The following is a 15,465-nucleotide window of genomic DNA, read 5'->3' on the forward strand; positions in this document are numbered from 1 at the left end:
ACTAGATTGCTATTTTTGACGGGCCGGGCCGGGCTGGGCTTGGAATATTTGCCAACAGCGGGCTACGGGCTGGGCCGGGCTCTGAACCCATGGGCCCGGCCGGGCTGGGCTGGGATTTTGGGGCCCGTGGCGAACACTGCGGTACAGCACTGATCTGTCTGAATAGAACACTTATCGACAGCTCAACCCGGCTCATCGAATATCCAGCAGGGTTTTTACTGTCGAAACTCCCATCGCTCTGAATGAGCTGGCACCGAAATGAAAATCAAACGGTATGCAAATGCAGCTAGGTCGTGCACCTACTTCCGGCGCGACAGCGGTGTATGGAATTGGAAAGGCGCTTTCCTGGTGAAACAGGGAGCGATTCTACTTGGTCTGAATATCCATCGGTGCATGGGGGACGACTAGAGCGCAAATTCTAGTGACAGACTTATCATCAAAATATGTAGCTTACATTGTCAATCTTTCATATTAAACCCACTCTGGGCCTGTAAGTAAGACATAGCTGCCCACCTCTCACCGGCTCAAGTCAGAGCCAGACCTATGTAGACCCACTCCCCGTTTGTAAGATCTTGCTAGACCTAGTAGTCCCCCTCCTCGTCTCTCAAGCTGTTCCATTATGAAGGCAAAGTGTTGCCACATGATGCTGCCATATGCTGAGTGCCGCCCGCCCGGTTTGTTAATACAGTCGGAAGCCTGACGCTGGCGTGTGCGGGTCCGCGTGCGAGAGCCGAGCTACCGAGGGTAGCAGCGAACAGAATATGGCGCGGTCGGTGTGAAGTGTGGAACTGTGCGCTCACACCAGTGAATTTTGTGCGTTTCGATCGTTTGTGTGACGGCTCGTCGTAGCCATGAGTGATAATGGTGACGCGTCGGACGGAGACCGCGAGGATCGGAAGCCGGCAGAGTTCCAGACGCTTCTCGATCTCGTCTGCCGACAGATGGAGGCATCACAGCGCCGAGAAGACCGAGTCGTCGCCCTGCTGGAGCAGATGTCTACGGGATCACATCATCGGCTGGATGGCGGCAGCCCGGCGGCCGCTGCAGCCGGTCCCGGTGCTGGCCTGGGCGCGCCGCCGCGGCTCGCCCCAGCGGTGACCTTGACCGACCCAGCTGGCGGCGCGCCGGCTGGCGGCGTGCCAGCAGCGGTCGGTGACCCGAGCGACCCCGCCCCAGGTCGGGGGCAAGAGCCGCGCGGCCCAGCTGGCGGGGAGGCCGCGGCCGGGAGCTCGGGTGACCGTGGGCAAGGAGCAGAGGCGAGACCGCGGTCACGGTTGCCAGCGGCGGCGACGCCGGCGCCGCGGCTCGTTTCGTCAGCTTCTCTGAAGGAGTTCGACTCGTGGCGCAGCAAATTTGATGGCTACCGTCTACTAGTGGGCCTAGATGAACACCCGGCAGCGGAACAGCGAGCTGCTCTGTTAGCTCTCATGGACGACGATTGGGCTCGAGTCATCAGGTTCGCCCTGCCTCTGTCGTCAAACGCCACTGTAGACGACATCATCACGAAGATGCAGGAGCATCTGCGACGGCAACGTAACGTTATAATCGATCGTCGGGATTTTAACACAAGAACACAGCAGCCCGGCGAGACGTTTGACGAATTCTTATGTGCTCTGAAGGAGACAGCATCCTTCTGTGATTTCTGCGCTTCCTGCATGGACGATAGGCTGCGAGATCGACTGGTGGTCGGGGTTCGGGATGACAGCGCCCGTCGCCGGATGCTCGAGTCACCCGAGTTGACGTTACAATCAGCAGCTGACATCTGTCGAGCGTGTGAGAACGCTAACGCTAGCACGTCAGCTATCCAGGGAGCAGTGACGTCATCACTAGCCAGGATGTCCCGCTATCAGCAGAACAAGCGGTCTCAGCGGTCAGACGACCAGCGGAGCGGACAGGACCGGACGGACCGGAGTAGACCAGCGGCAAGCGGGAAGTGCACTCGCTGCGGCATGGCAGCCCATCGGGACGGGCAGACGTGTCCGGCGGTCGGTCGCACGTGCCACCGGTGCCACGGGCGAGACCACTTCTCAGCTGTCTGTCGCGCCCAGCCTGATGAACTCCAGAGGCGGAAAAGGAGCGCCAGCCGAAACCGTCGGGAACGCCCAGAGAGCCATCAGCGACGTCATCATGTTCAGTCGCTCGTTCAAGTCGAGCAGGATTCGACGCCGGCGCCATCGCGGGAGGCCAGGCATGTCACCGACATCCGAGTCAGGGGCATAGCAGCTCAGTGTTCTCCTCGGGTCCAGCTGCAGCTCCATCGGCCGGATGGAGGTGGTGCCATGCCCACGTACTGGACGCCTGACACTGGAGCTGAGACGTCTGCTGTATCACTCCGATACGCCGAGAAGATGGGCGTCAGAAGAAGCGACCTGAAACCGGTGACAAGCAAGCTTCTCAGCGCGGACAACAGCGAGATGCAATGCCTGGGAACATGCAGCATCACCCTTCAGCTGGGTTGCATTCGTCACACTGTCGAAGCTGCGGTCATCAAGATGCTGAACGGTCCGTTACTGTCGTGGCATGACAGCATCCGTCTGGGAATTCTCCCAAAGAATTACCCGCAACAGATTCAGTCTGTGAAGACAGGAGGTCAGCAAGATGATGAAGATGATGATGTAGCAGATGGTGAACATGAAGACAGACGAACGGAAGATCATCCGCCGACAAGAGGTGCATCGGCTTCGGCGCCTGCTTCGTCGGGGCTGAGCGTCGAGAAACCAGTCCAAGAACACCCGGTGAAGAGAATGGCTCCTCCGAGATGGATCCCGAAGACGGCCGGAGCAGCGTCGCGCGGGATTCCAACGCTGAGCGAGAGGCAAGCTCACTTCAGCGAGATGAAGTCCGCCTTCCCTCGTGTGTTCGACACGTCAGCTCCTCTGCGAGAGATGTTCGGCGGGCTCATGAAAATAGAGCTAACCGAAGATGCTGTGCCGTTCGCTGTGCGCACTCCCCGCGCTATACCATTCGCCTGGCGCGAAGAAGTACGAGCTCAGCTGGACGAGCTGGTCCAGAAGGGAGTAATCGAGCCTGTCAACCATCCAACTCTCTGGTGCCACCCACTTGTGCCGGTGCCGAAGGTCTCGGAAGACGGTTCAGTGGCGGGCTGCAGGTTGACAGTCGACTTTACGAAACTCAACAAGTTCGTAAAGCGGCCGGTTCATCCAGTGAGAACCACACATGACGCGGTGGCGTCGATCGATACAGAAGCTCGTTTCTTCACGAAACTGGACGCGAAAGCTGGATATCACCAAGTTCCCATTCGGCAGGATGATCAGGACCTCACCACGTTCATAACGCCATGGGGGCGTTTTCGGTACCGACGAGCGGCCATGGGGCTGGTGTCCAGCAGCGACATCTACAACCAGAGAGAAGACCAGGTGCTGGGGGACGTGCCGCGCACATGCAAAGTCGTGGACGACGTCCTAGCCTGGGACGCCAGTTATGAAGAGCATCTCAAGCAGTGGGATATCCTGAAGCGGTGCGATGAGAACGGGATAACACTGAACACGAGCAAGTGCACCTTCGCAGCGGAGTCGGTGAACTTCTGCGGCTTCAGTATCTCCGCTGAGGGGTACAGACCAGACAGGAAGAAGATGGCAGCCGTCTCTGACATCCCACGGCCGGAGAACGTCACAGACCTGAGGTCCTTTCTAGGTCTGGTGCATCAGATGGGCTCCTTTTCACCGGAGGTAGCCAAAGCTGCTGAACCGCTGCGCCAGCTTCTGAGTCCCAAGAACACATGGCTGTGGACAGAAGTGCACATGAAGGCATTCCACGACGTGAAGGAAGCACTGGTCAGGCCACCAGTCCTGAGCTTCTTCAACCCGAAGAGGAGGACGGTCCTGGAGACAGATGCGGCGCGGCTGAAGGGATTGGGCTTCAGTCTGCGGCAGCAAGACGAGGATGGAAGGTGGCATCTGATTCAGTGCGGATCCAGGTTTTTGACGGACACTGAAACCCGATACGCTGTCATCGAGGTCGAGATGCTGGCCATCGTGTGGGCTGCCAGGAAGTGCAACACCTACTTGCAAGGCATGCAACAGTTCGAGGTTGCCACAGATCACAGGCCCCTCATACCGATTCTCAACACGAAGAGTCTGCAGGACATCGCCAACCCACGTCTTCAGCGACTTCGAGGAAGTCTTGCGCCCTACAACTTCGTGGCAGTCTGGCGCCAGGGGAAGCTTCACGCTATACCAGACGCTCTGTCAAGGTACCCTGTGGAGGCGCCTTCTGAGGACGACAAGAAGGAGGAACGTGAGCTGACTTCACACAGCTCTGAGGTCATCCGCGCGATAACCAGTGTCGAAGTGGACGGGACGGACGCCTCACCGTTCGAAGATGCGACTCTGACAGCGGTGCGGTCAGCTACGGAGCGGGATCCGGAGTTGCTGGAGCTGAGGGCAGCTGTGCTGGACGGCTTCCCTGAGCACAAGTCGCAGTTGCAGCCACTTCTTCATCCCTACTGGAACATGCGCGATCGGCTAGCAGTGGACAACAATATCGTCATTTGTGGGCAGCGAGTTGTCGTACCCAGCAGCCTCCGCCGTAACGTTCTAGAGAGACTGCATGCTAGTCATCAAGGAGAAGACAGGACCAAAAGACGAGCCAGACAAGTGGTGTACTGGCCAGGTATCGACAACGACATCTCGAACATGGTGAAGAGCTGCAAGGAGTGCCAGCTACATCTGCCCAGACAGCAGAAAGAACCGATTATACAGCTACCTCAACCGACTAGAGTCTTTGAAGTCGTGTCAGCCGATTTCTTCGAGTACGCAGCACACACATACCTGGTGTATGTAGACAGACTCTCCGGGTGGCCGTGGGTGTGCCACATGGGAAGATCGGCGTCAGCCCATCAACTGACTACCAGTCTGCGCAAGGCCTTCGCGTCTACCGGAGTTCCGTGCCTGCTACTTACTGACGGTGGACCTCAGTTCACGGCGAAGAAGACCCGGGAATTCCTGGACAAGTGGGGTGTTCGTCAGCAGTTCTCGTCACCTCACTATCCACAGGCCAACGGACATGCGGAGGCGGCAGTTAAAGCTGTCAAACGGCTGGTCAAGAAGGTGACTGTCGGAGGCGATCTCGACACAGACGCCTTCGCCGAGGGACTACTGGAGCTGCGGAACGCTCCAAGAGCAGACGGGAGGTCGCCGGCTCAGATTCTCCTCGGTCACCCGCTGAGATCGAGGATTCCAGCTCATCAGCGTTCGTTCGCCAAGTGCTGGCTGGAACGTGCCGATGAGGTCGACAGACAAGTTACAGAACAGAGACGCAAGGAGGCGGAGCGCTACAACTCCTCTGCGCGCTCACATCGCCCTCTACAGCTGGGACAGCATGTGCTGATGCAAGATCACCGCACGGGCCTGTGGGACTGCACAGGCATCATCAGTGGCATCAGCAAGGAGCGACGCAGTTTCCTGGTGCGCACGCCATCCGGGCGCATATACTGGCGCAACAGATATACTGGCGTTTATATACTGGCGTTTCCTGCGCCCGCTCGTCACCACCAACGGCGGGCCGGCGCGCGCGGCGCTGGAGGTTCCAGCACAGGATCCCACCGCGGCTCTGGCAGGAGCGGCCGCTGGGACGCCGACGGCCGCGACAGAAGCAGAGCAGTCAACGTCATCGGCTATGACGTCACGACAGCCGCCACGTCGACAGCCACATCGACAGCCGCCAAGAACGCCGGCTGCTGATGCTCGCCGAGCGACGGAGGGGGGTGACGGTGACGGAGACCGCGCAGTGACGGTGACGGAGACCGCGCGTCGGTCGCCGAGAGCTGATCCGCCGATTCGTCGCAGTGGTCGTAACCGTCGCGAGCCGGTCAGGTTACAGGTACGGTGGGGACCGTGCACAAGCTATGAGTGATCTAGTTTGGACTGTATTAGATACACGCGAAGATGCTCGTAGATATTTAGTGGATTTGCGCGTGTCAGTCAGATATCCCAGGAGGAGATGTTTATTTATTGTATCATGGCTTGTTGCAAAATAGGTTTGTTAACCTGGGGGGAGGTGTTCCATTATGAAGGCAAAGTGTTGCCACATGATGCTGCCATATGCTGAGTGCCGCCCGCCCGGTTTGTTAATACAGTCGGAAGCCTGACACTGGCGTGTGCGGGTCCGCGTGCGAGAGCCGAGCTACCGAGGGTAGCAGCGAACAGAATACAAGCCAGGCGTCTCCTTCAAAGCATCAGCTGAACGCAACACATTTTTTTTAAAACGTTTATTCAATATAAGCACATCATACATAGGGCACTCACGGCAGGCTGGGTAACGAGGCTGATCTCACGTGATCAGAGATCGGGACAGCTAGCAAGACGCCTACTGGTTGACCTGACCTGACCTGACCCGACCTGACCCAAAAACATCAAGACACCATCGGTGATCAAAGCTAACATGAAATTCGTGATCAGCGCACCGAAAAACCTCGTAACAAGCTAACTCTCCAAAGTTTTAACAGGTCCCGATTTCCCGACTTCTGAGTCACTGACCTGACCTGGAAAGTCAACCAATAAACTAGCCCTGCCATGTGCGTTTGCAGCTATCAAAACGCCAATAAGGGCGAGAGTTAACCCTCGCCCGCACATGCCATTTTCCCATCCTAGAACGCACATGGGGGGGGGGGGGTGCCACCCCCGCGCCATTTCGTTCCTGTTGGAGATAGAGCTTCGCGGTAAAGACCAAAAAGATTCTTTGGGAAGAAACGAATCCAATGATACCCAGTTTTACCTTCTCAGGTCAGTCATTGACCTTCCAGCTCAGGTCAAACTAAAAAATGTTGCTGTTTTGGGTCACCGTTGGATATCAAGTGCGCTGCTTATCATATAGCGATGACGATGCCGTTTTCTGGTGCCCAGCTATAGCTAGAACCTCTTTGTCACACTACCCGACCAGATTTTTGCTGCTGAGGTCATTTCAGGTCGAGTTAGGTCAAGGTCAATGATATGTGTTTGTATGTCTGTGTGTGTCTGTGTGTATACTGATGTGTGTACCGGTTGTTTATGTGTCCAATGTCCATATTACATGAAATCATTATCTGAGAAGCTTTCACCAAGAATGCAGTCAAAAAACTTCACGAAAAGTAAATTCAGCCTGCCTAAAACGCAATTATTTTATGTAGATGACCTAGGTTGACCTTGACCCTGACCTTGACATCTGTACATCGTCGAACAACATGCTCCATGATAGGTGGGAGGTATAGACTGGCAAAAAAGGCCGAAATCAAAGTGTCAAAAGCTCACTAGGCCCATAGCCAACGCAAGATGTTGAGAATTGGCCATTTGGGTCATGACATGACCTGAAAAACAAGGTCATATCTCCGAAACCAAAAACCACAAAACTTGAATTTTTTAGTGAACATCAAGAAATGATAGAGGAGCTGCTATACCAAAAAATCAGACTTCTAGCTCTAAAAATGTTGAGTGCAGAGCAGAAAGACTACCTGGGGGAGTGGCAACCACCCCCACCCCCCATGTGCCCCCTGTGAAACGAGACTCGATGATTTCTTAAACTCCCTAGTTATTTTGTAACAACCCTAGGTTCGTTGCATACCAACTAGGGAGGTTGCAACGACCCTAGTTTTGTTACAACGTCCCGGAACGAGCAGTTATTTTGTAACGTCCCTAGGGTCGTTGCAAACAAACTGATCGTTCAGGGAGGTTACAACCACCCTAGGGTCGTTGCAAACTAACTGAAATCGCATACTCCCTGTAACATGCATACTCGTCTTCGCTGGGGCGATGCCCCAGGCCGCCGACCGGGCCCGCGACCCGTCACACTGATAGGGTGGCGAGCCGCGCGCCAGAGATAACGCAACACATTCGTCCCTATCTGCCGAAGCCTGCTCCGTCCGTCAGGAATGCAGACTACAGAGGTAACATTCATGATCATCTATAACCTCACGCAGTTCCATCAACTAATATTTTCGCCAAGTGCCGTGGACGTTGATTTGATCGCTCTTCTGCCCAAGAGTTACGGAGGTAACGGGGCCAGTGTGTGTGAGAGAGAGAGTGTGAGAGAGAGAGAGAGAGAGAGAGAGAGAGAGAGAGAGAGAGAGAGAGAGAGAGAGAGAGAGAGAGAGAGAGACAGAGAGAGAGATAGAGAGAGAGAGAGAGAGAGAGAGAGAGAGAGAGAGAGAGAGAGAGAGAGAGAGAGACAGAGAGAGAGAGAGAGAGAGAGAGAGAGAGAGGGAGAGAGAGAGAGAGAAAGAGAGAGAGAGAGAGAGAGAGAGAGAGAGAGAGAGAGAGGGAGAGAGAGGGAGAGAGAAAAAACGCAGCTTCTTCCCAGGTTTCGCAATTTATCACAAAGACGAGGCCTTCAGGTCACGAGGTCACGGGGAGTCCTATACCCAACTTATTAGAGAACAAAAAGAACTGTTGAGCATCACGCTGCATTGTGGCTGTAGGCGAAGACCAAACATTCTCCACAATGCAGCTTTTTGATATGTTGTTTGATCACGCTGTGACATAAGCCTTTCACATAAATTTCCTAGCTAGACAAGCATTTCATTGTTCGGCAGAGTGAAGGGACTTTCCCAGTCCAAGACGTTGACGAGAAGCTCCCTGAAACACGTGCGTTAGCCATTCAGCCTACTCGTGCCGGGCTTGCAACATGCTTGTACTTTCAGAAAAGACCCAGTTCATATACATAGAACAGCCCCTTGACTAGTGTCACTTTGCCAAAGTACCACTTACTCAAAGAGACACTTTTGCTAACGTTGGTCAGGTGTGTAAGGGTCGTTACACGAAACAATATATCGTGTCGCCCTTTCCAGTAAATGCCACTTGGCAGTGGGGCCAACATATTTGAACTTGGTCCTGTTGTGCCTACAGAGCAAATTATTCCATAATGCTTAAGAAGCTATGTTTAGACAGTTTATTAAAGATTGTCTTTATATGATATATCATTTCTTAACCCGCGCACCGACGGGGGTCTGCGCCAACTTCGCACCGACGGGGGGGGGGGGCGGATGACCGCCCCCCCCTGAGATCTCGAGAACGAAGCAAGATAGCGACAAGCGGTAAACGGCATCGGATACGCACGGCCAAGATCTACAATTTTTACAAAGGTCATTTTCAGGTCAGATCAAAGATGACGTCACAGGGGTCGAAAAAGTCAAAATGGCGGCGCTAGATATGGAGAGAGTTTTTCTCGAATAACTTTCGAATTAGTCAAGATAGGAACAAACTAAGGGCATCATCGTGATCCTCTTGTCAATCCGCATCGAATGATATATATGTTAACCTCGAAAGGTCAAGGTCAAAGGTTGACCTCAGGTCACGTGAACTCGAGGTCATCATGTATATCATTCGATGCGTCTTGACGAGCTGAACACAATGAGACCATCCACGCGTCTGTATCTTGTTCCTGTACGGAGTTATTGGCCAAAAACCTTTGGTGACCTTTGATGACGTCACATGACCTCACAGCTGCCCAACAGCAAAACAGACCTCAAGGTAGTGAAGGTTGATCGTATATGAAGTCATGTTAAGTATATGGGGCCATTCCGACCCGTTTTAGTGGTAAAAACAGGGAGTTGATTTTTCCCCCATTGACTTATAATGGGGAGGTCGCGAAATTGACCTGACCTTAGGTCACCGATATCAAAATTCCGAGATATACAAATTGTAGCTACTAATGACCTAATAATATCCTGCGACTTTCAAAGGCCTCCGACGTCTACTGTAGCTGTGGCACGGTGACAAAGTTGCAAAAAAGTGACTTGAGGTTGGGTCATTCGAAGTGACTTGGTGACCTGACCTTAAAAGGTAGGAAGTTCAAACTTGCACACCATGTGTAAAATTGATGAGGTTATAGTCATACCAAATTTCGCGGCGCTACACGCCGCGGTTTTCCCGCTATTCGCGAAAAACCTCAGGGGGGGCGGATATCCGCCCCCCCTGTCGGTGCGCGGGTTAATGCTGCGCCCTCTTTCTGGGGTAATTGCCTAAAGTAAAATGCGTTTTGCCAAAACGGTTTTTGAAGGCCTAGTCGCATTTGTGTTGATGCACTGTCTGGGAAATTCCTGTTCTCTCTCAGATTTTAAGCTTTTGTCTTGTGCGACGCATTTACGAGTCGAGAAAAACAACTGCCCATTGGTGGCAGGCAGCGGCGTGGCGTGTGTCGGACGCTGCTGTGTATGTCTGGTGGGTCTGGTCAGCGGCCGCGGGGCTGGGGTCCGGCGATCAGCGGCCGACAGACGCCCCGGGGCTCAGCAGCCGCCGACGCTCCTCGGCCCGGCGCTCCCGCTCTCACCACGGCCGCACTGGCCGAATAACTCGACAAAACTCAACCCTCTGCCACCATATGCTAACTTGTTTCGATCCCGAATACTAATGTCATATTTTGCCATGATATTGCGCGTCGCCACAGCGCCGGACGTCGTTTCCACGCTCCGGCGAGAAGGCAAAGAGACATTTCCGGGTTATGCGGCAATCTCGTGTCCGGCAAATGGCAGACGCCGCCGTTTCAAAGCTGAGGATAGGTCCTTGAGCCAAGGAAGGCTTCGAACATACTCAGTAAAACGCTTTTTATTATCGTTCCAAAGCTACTTGGTTGCACACTAGTCGGAGCTAATTACATGGTTGAAATAGCAGATGTCATTTTTGTGACGTTCACCAGAATCATGGACAGACGAAATTCATTTCCTAGCATTCAAAGGAATTTACCGCATGCAAATTGATAGTTTTATGTTTTCCTCAGTGTAGCTCTGTGTAGCTTCCCCAGTCTTTATTACAGAAAATTACGAAACATGGGTCATTTTGGTGCGTTAGTTTAAAGCCAATACTTGCTTGAAAGTAGCAATAAAACATGAACAATGACCTACGAGCATTGACGAGGATGTGAAAAGCATCTGCTTGATAGGCTAGAGGGTGGCAGCATCTCCGCTGACCGGCTGACCGCTGACCGGCCTTAACCCGCGCGCCAACTTCGCACCGACGGGGGGGGGGGGGCGGATGACCGCCCCCCCTGAGATCTCGAGAACGAAGCAAGCTAGCGACAAGCAGTAAACGGCATCGGATACGCACGGTCAAGATCTACAATTTTTTACTAAGGTCATTTTCAGGTCAGGTCAAAGATGACGTCACAGGGGTCGAAAAAGTCAAAATGGCGGCGCTAGATATGGAGAGAGTTTTTCTCGAATAACTTTCGAATTAGTCAAGATAGGAACAAATTAAGGGCATCATCGTGATCCTCTCGTCAATCCGCATCGAATGATATATATGTTGACCTCGAAAGGTCAAGGTCAAAGGTTGACCTCAGGTCACGTGACCTCGAGGTCATCATGTATATCATTCGATGCGTCTTGACGAGCTGAACACAATGAGACCATCCACGCGTCTGTATCTTGTTCCTGTACGGAGTTATTAGCCAAAAACCTTTGGTGACCTTTGATGACGTCACATGACCTCACAGCTGCCCAACAGCAAAACAGACCTCAAGGTAGTGAAGGTTGATCGTATATGAAGTCATGTATGGTATATGGGGCCATTCCGACCCGTTTTAGTGGTAAAAACAGAGAGTTGATTTTTCCCCCATTGACTTATAATGGGGAGGTCGCGAAATTGACCTGACCTTAGGTCACCGATATCAAAATTCCGAGATATACAAATTGTAGCTACTAATGACGTTATAATATCCTGCGACTTTCAAAGGCCTCCGACATCTACTGTAGCTCTGGCACGGTGACAAAGTTGCAAAAAAGTGACTTGAGGCTGGGTCATTCAAAGTGACCTGGTGACCTGACCTTAAAAGGTAGGAGGTTCAAACTTGCACACCATGTGTAAAAATGATGAGGTTATAGTCATACTAAATTTCGCGGCGCTACGCGCCGCGGTTTTCCCGCTATCCGCGAAAAACCTCAGGGGGCGGATATCCGCCCCCCCGTCGGTGCGCGGGTTAATAATTATATGGCAAGATGTATGTAACAGTGAGCAGGATAATCTTGTTGTGCAATATGCACTGGGAATATATTTAAGCAAATATTCGTTATACATTCGCCTTTCCATATATGTTAGTATTTTGCACCAGCAGTCAAGTGGTGTAAGTAATAGCCACCAAATAGATCGCATGGTAGACCGCTTAGCCTCGCCCGTATTGGCGTTTTCCCCACCTCTAACTTATGAGAGGAAGCTCATCGCAGTCGTTCGGCCCCTGACAGACCTAAGGATTCACAAAAATGAGCGTGTTACCAATGGCGAAAGAAAGCCAATGACACTAAATTTTAAAATCCTGAGGTCATTGGTTGCTCTTGCAGGTCAGGTCAATGACCCAAAGTCGGAACAATTTTGACCTGCTAAGACTTTATAAAGTGAGACTGTTATGCTTGTTCGGGGTCCTGATTTCTAATTTCATATTAGTTTTGATCAAATATGATGTAGGTATTGATGCATTTGGGGCAGGTCGGGTCAGGTCAAGCCAATCAGTAGGCGTCCCCTGGCTATGCATCGCAGATGCATCGCCGATGCAGATGCAGATGCAGATGCACCACTGCCAGCTTCGAAACATGTATGAAAACTATAACTCGTCTAAGTTGTTCGAATGGCTGCCAACGTCAAAATCAGCTCCAAAAACTACTCCCCCCGATGCACGTAAAACATGAAGAAGCGAGCCAAGGTCACCTAAGACGAATCGATAGGCGTTATCACAAGTGTATTCGCGGCCATTGGGGCGACGTAAGAAAAGAAGAAAACAACTGGCCCCAAGAGCTTTAAATTATCAAATAGCATGCACCTTTTCCTTGATTTGTATAGAATTTACCATTAATTGTTAGAGAAAATTGCATTTAAAATCTTCCATTTATGCTTTTTTCATCGTTTGCACAGTATGCTCTTTTACTAAGCTAGAAACACTAATTAGAAATAGTTCCCGCATCATCAAGAACAATAGGGAAGGCTTGAAGTGAATACAATAACCTAAACGGTTTTGTAATCCATGTGAAGACACTTCTAAAATTGCCTGTAGAAATATTAAAGGCAAAAGTTCAACTTTTTCACGAGACGGATGGCTATAAACCTATCAAACGTGTGACAACTCAGCCGGTATATCGTCGCCTACAGCCCAGCTTTCCCTAGTGACCGATAGAGGCGCTGCTATCGATGTCCGCCCGTGCCGCCTAACGTGACTTTGACGTGACCTTCATTTGAACTTGACATCCACCATCATGCATGAGACAACTTTCATTCTGCATGTTGGCACGTTTTGGTCACAAAAAGTCAGGTAACGCACTGATGGCGTGAGCTGAAATACGCCAAATCGCGATTCCGGCCTAACATGGCCTAAAGAAAAACAAGCCACAGGTCAAAGGTCATCTAGGAAGGGTCATTATATTTTCAGAGGGATTAAATTGATAAACTTGAGGCTAGGGGAAGTTTTGTTGCAATCTTCTTCTTTTGTTTGCATTTACCATTTACAAATACGTCACTTATAGGCTTCTGCATAACATATCCTGTCATCTTGTTAGGCATTTGTGGCCCATTTTGCATCTCATTTTGCAAGGCGGTAGAGCTAATTACCCATGGCTACTAAATTGCATCATTAGCGTGGCTCAGATTAGCTGCAAGGCACGCCAGAACACATTAACGGATGCTATAAATGACTGACAAAAGGGAAGCTGGAAGGAAGATTGTGCTCCGCGTTGTTTTTACGTCAAACGGGGTGTTTCGAAGCCGTCTAAATTCATACATTTACGCATATTTCACCCGTCAGTTTATCGAAGCTCTCGTTATCCCTAATCCCCGTATACCGGCGCCCGGCGTCTCCGCTCCCCGATTGAGATCTCCCCGGGTGACGCCGGTGACGGACGTTTTCATTTCGGCTGGGTCACGTGGTGTCAGCGAACAGCTCATTCGTCAACCTCGCGAGGTCGGGGCGCCGTATCAGGCCACCAATTAAAATGATTTATGCGTGCTTTAGGCCGGCTGCTGCTATCATAAATATTCGCTCGGATGGCCGGGGACGCTGGTCGGCACCGCCCCCTCAGGACAGTTTGGCGTTCAGTGCCCGATTGGGGGCGACAGATCTGAAACTGAGCAGCACGGGGACCGGTGTGGCGGTCAGATGGTCCGGCTGACAGTACAGAGAAGCTGGTAAACCTCCGGAGCCAGGGCGGTGGCTGTTGATGTGACCCATGGGGACAGGTGACCTGTGAGGAGGAAGCTGGCCCATCAGCTCTGGCCAGCATCTTGTCTAGCTTACTGCCACCAGGGAAGAAACAATGTCGACAGCTGCCTGCGCTGCTCCACTCATGTAATCATTTTCTGGGTTAGCGACTTTCACACCTCACAATTTGGTGGCAACCCAAGCTACCTGAAACAGTCAATCACAGCGGTTTGCCAGGGTAACTTGGCTTCTTGTTTTATATTACACACTACACAGCCAGTCATTCTGCGTACCAATTAGGTCACGCCTTACCTGACATTTTGGCTAATTCATACTTGCTAAAAAATATCAAAGTCTTTTGAAAACTGCATACACAGGAGGGAAAGCCGAGCTCAACTTTACCGCCTGCACGGCATCGGCAGATTTATCTAGCTTAGTACCAGCTTGTATCAAAGGTCAGCCGTCTGCCTGCTAACAATGCCACCGTCTGCAGGATGTTTTGCCGGTAATTTCGCCGCCCAGTTCGGTCGCGGCTGGACTTTGAAGCGGGATTACGCCGGCTGAGGAGGAATCATCTGTTGTTATCCGCGGCGCGGCGGGTGGTTCGGGGCTTCGGCTGCGGGCCCGCAGTCTGCGGCTGACGGATGCGCCCGGGCACCTGGGGAGGTCACGGCGGCCACTCTAATGCTATTGGGTGCCCGGCTAACCATGTTTAGGGCCGGGCGTGTAGGGTGCACAATGGCAGCCCGTCAGGCCCATGTGGCTCAGAACTGACCGAGACCGTGGTTTAATTTGGAAAATACAACTAACTCAGAAAAGCTTCTTTGACGATGGTAAAATACAGACTCTTTCTCAAGAAATACACCATACGAGTACAGCAATACCTGTAGTATTATGGAATCAACGGTAACTAAGTTATAAGTGCAAGCTAACTCCCAATAGTAAAAAAGCGAGTGCTGTAACGGCAATAATAGCACGATGAAAAGCGTGCTGTTGCTGCTACCGCCGTGCCTCTCCATATGACCCGTGCCGTCTAATGGCCCAAGATCTCCACCCGGGCCGTCCGTATCTCCACACCGGCCATGCTCCGTCCCAGCAGTGCAGTGTGCCGTCTAATGACACGAGCCTCCTCCGCGGCCATGGGCTCTCTGCCGCTGCCATGGCGCCCTCACCGTCTAATGACCCTGGTTCACCGCACTCCGACCCCACACTGCCCGGCAGACTCCCCGTGCCGAGTCGGCAGAGTTCTGTGCTGAATGCCGCGGCAGTTCCGATGGCCGGGTCCGGTCCGGGGACCGCCTATAGTCGTCCCTGCTGAGTTGGCCTGCGCCCCGACCTGTGACCTGTTGGCGCCCTCCC

The 15,465-nt window shown here is 52.4% G+C and overlaps 1 protein-coding gene across 1 annotated transcript; it reads left to right on the forward strand.

The window, feature by feature from the left end:
• Positions 1 to 3,329: 3,329 nt before the first annotated feature.
• Positions 3,330 to 5,702, forward strand: LOC122375765 (uncharacterized protein K02A2.6-like). The gene has a single exon (XM_043355258.1). It carries the CDS (start codon positions 3,330 to 3,332, stop codon positions 5,700 to 5,702), a length of 2,373 nt encoding a protein of 790 aa, XP_043211193.1.
• Positions 5,703 to 15,465: the final 9,763 nt, after the last annotated feature.

Source organism: Amphibalanus amphitrite, unplaced genomic scaffold (assembly GCF_019059575.1).
Source record: "Amphibalanus amphitrite isolate SeventyFive unplaced genomic scaffold, NRLGWU_Aamphi_draft 001913F_arrow, whole genome shotgun sequence".
Classification (NCBI taxonomy): Eukaryota; Metazoa; Arthropoda; class Thecostraca; order Balanomorpha; family Balanidae; genus Amphibalanus; species Amphibalanus amphitrite.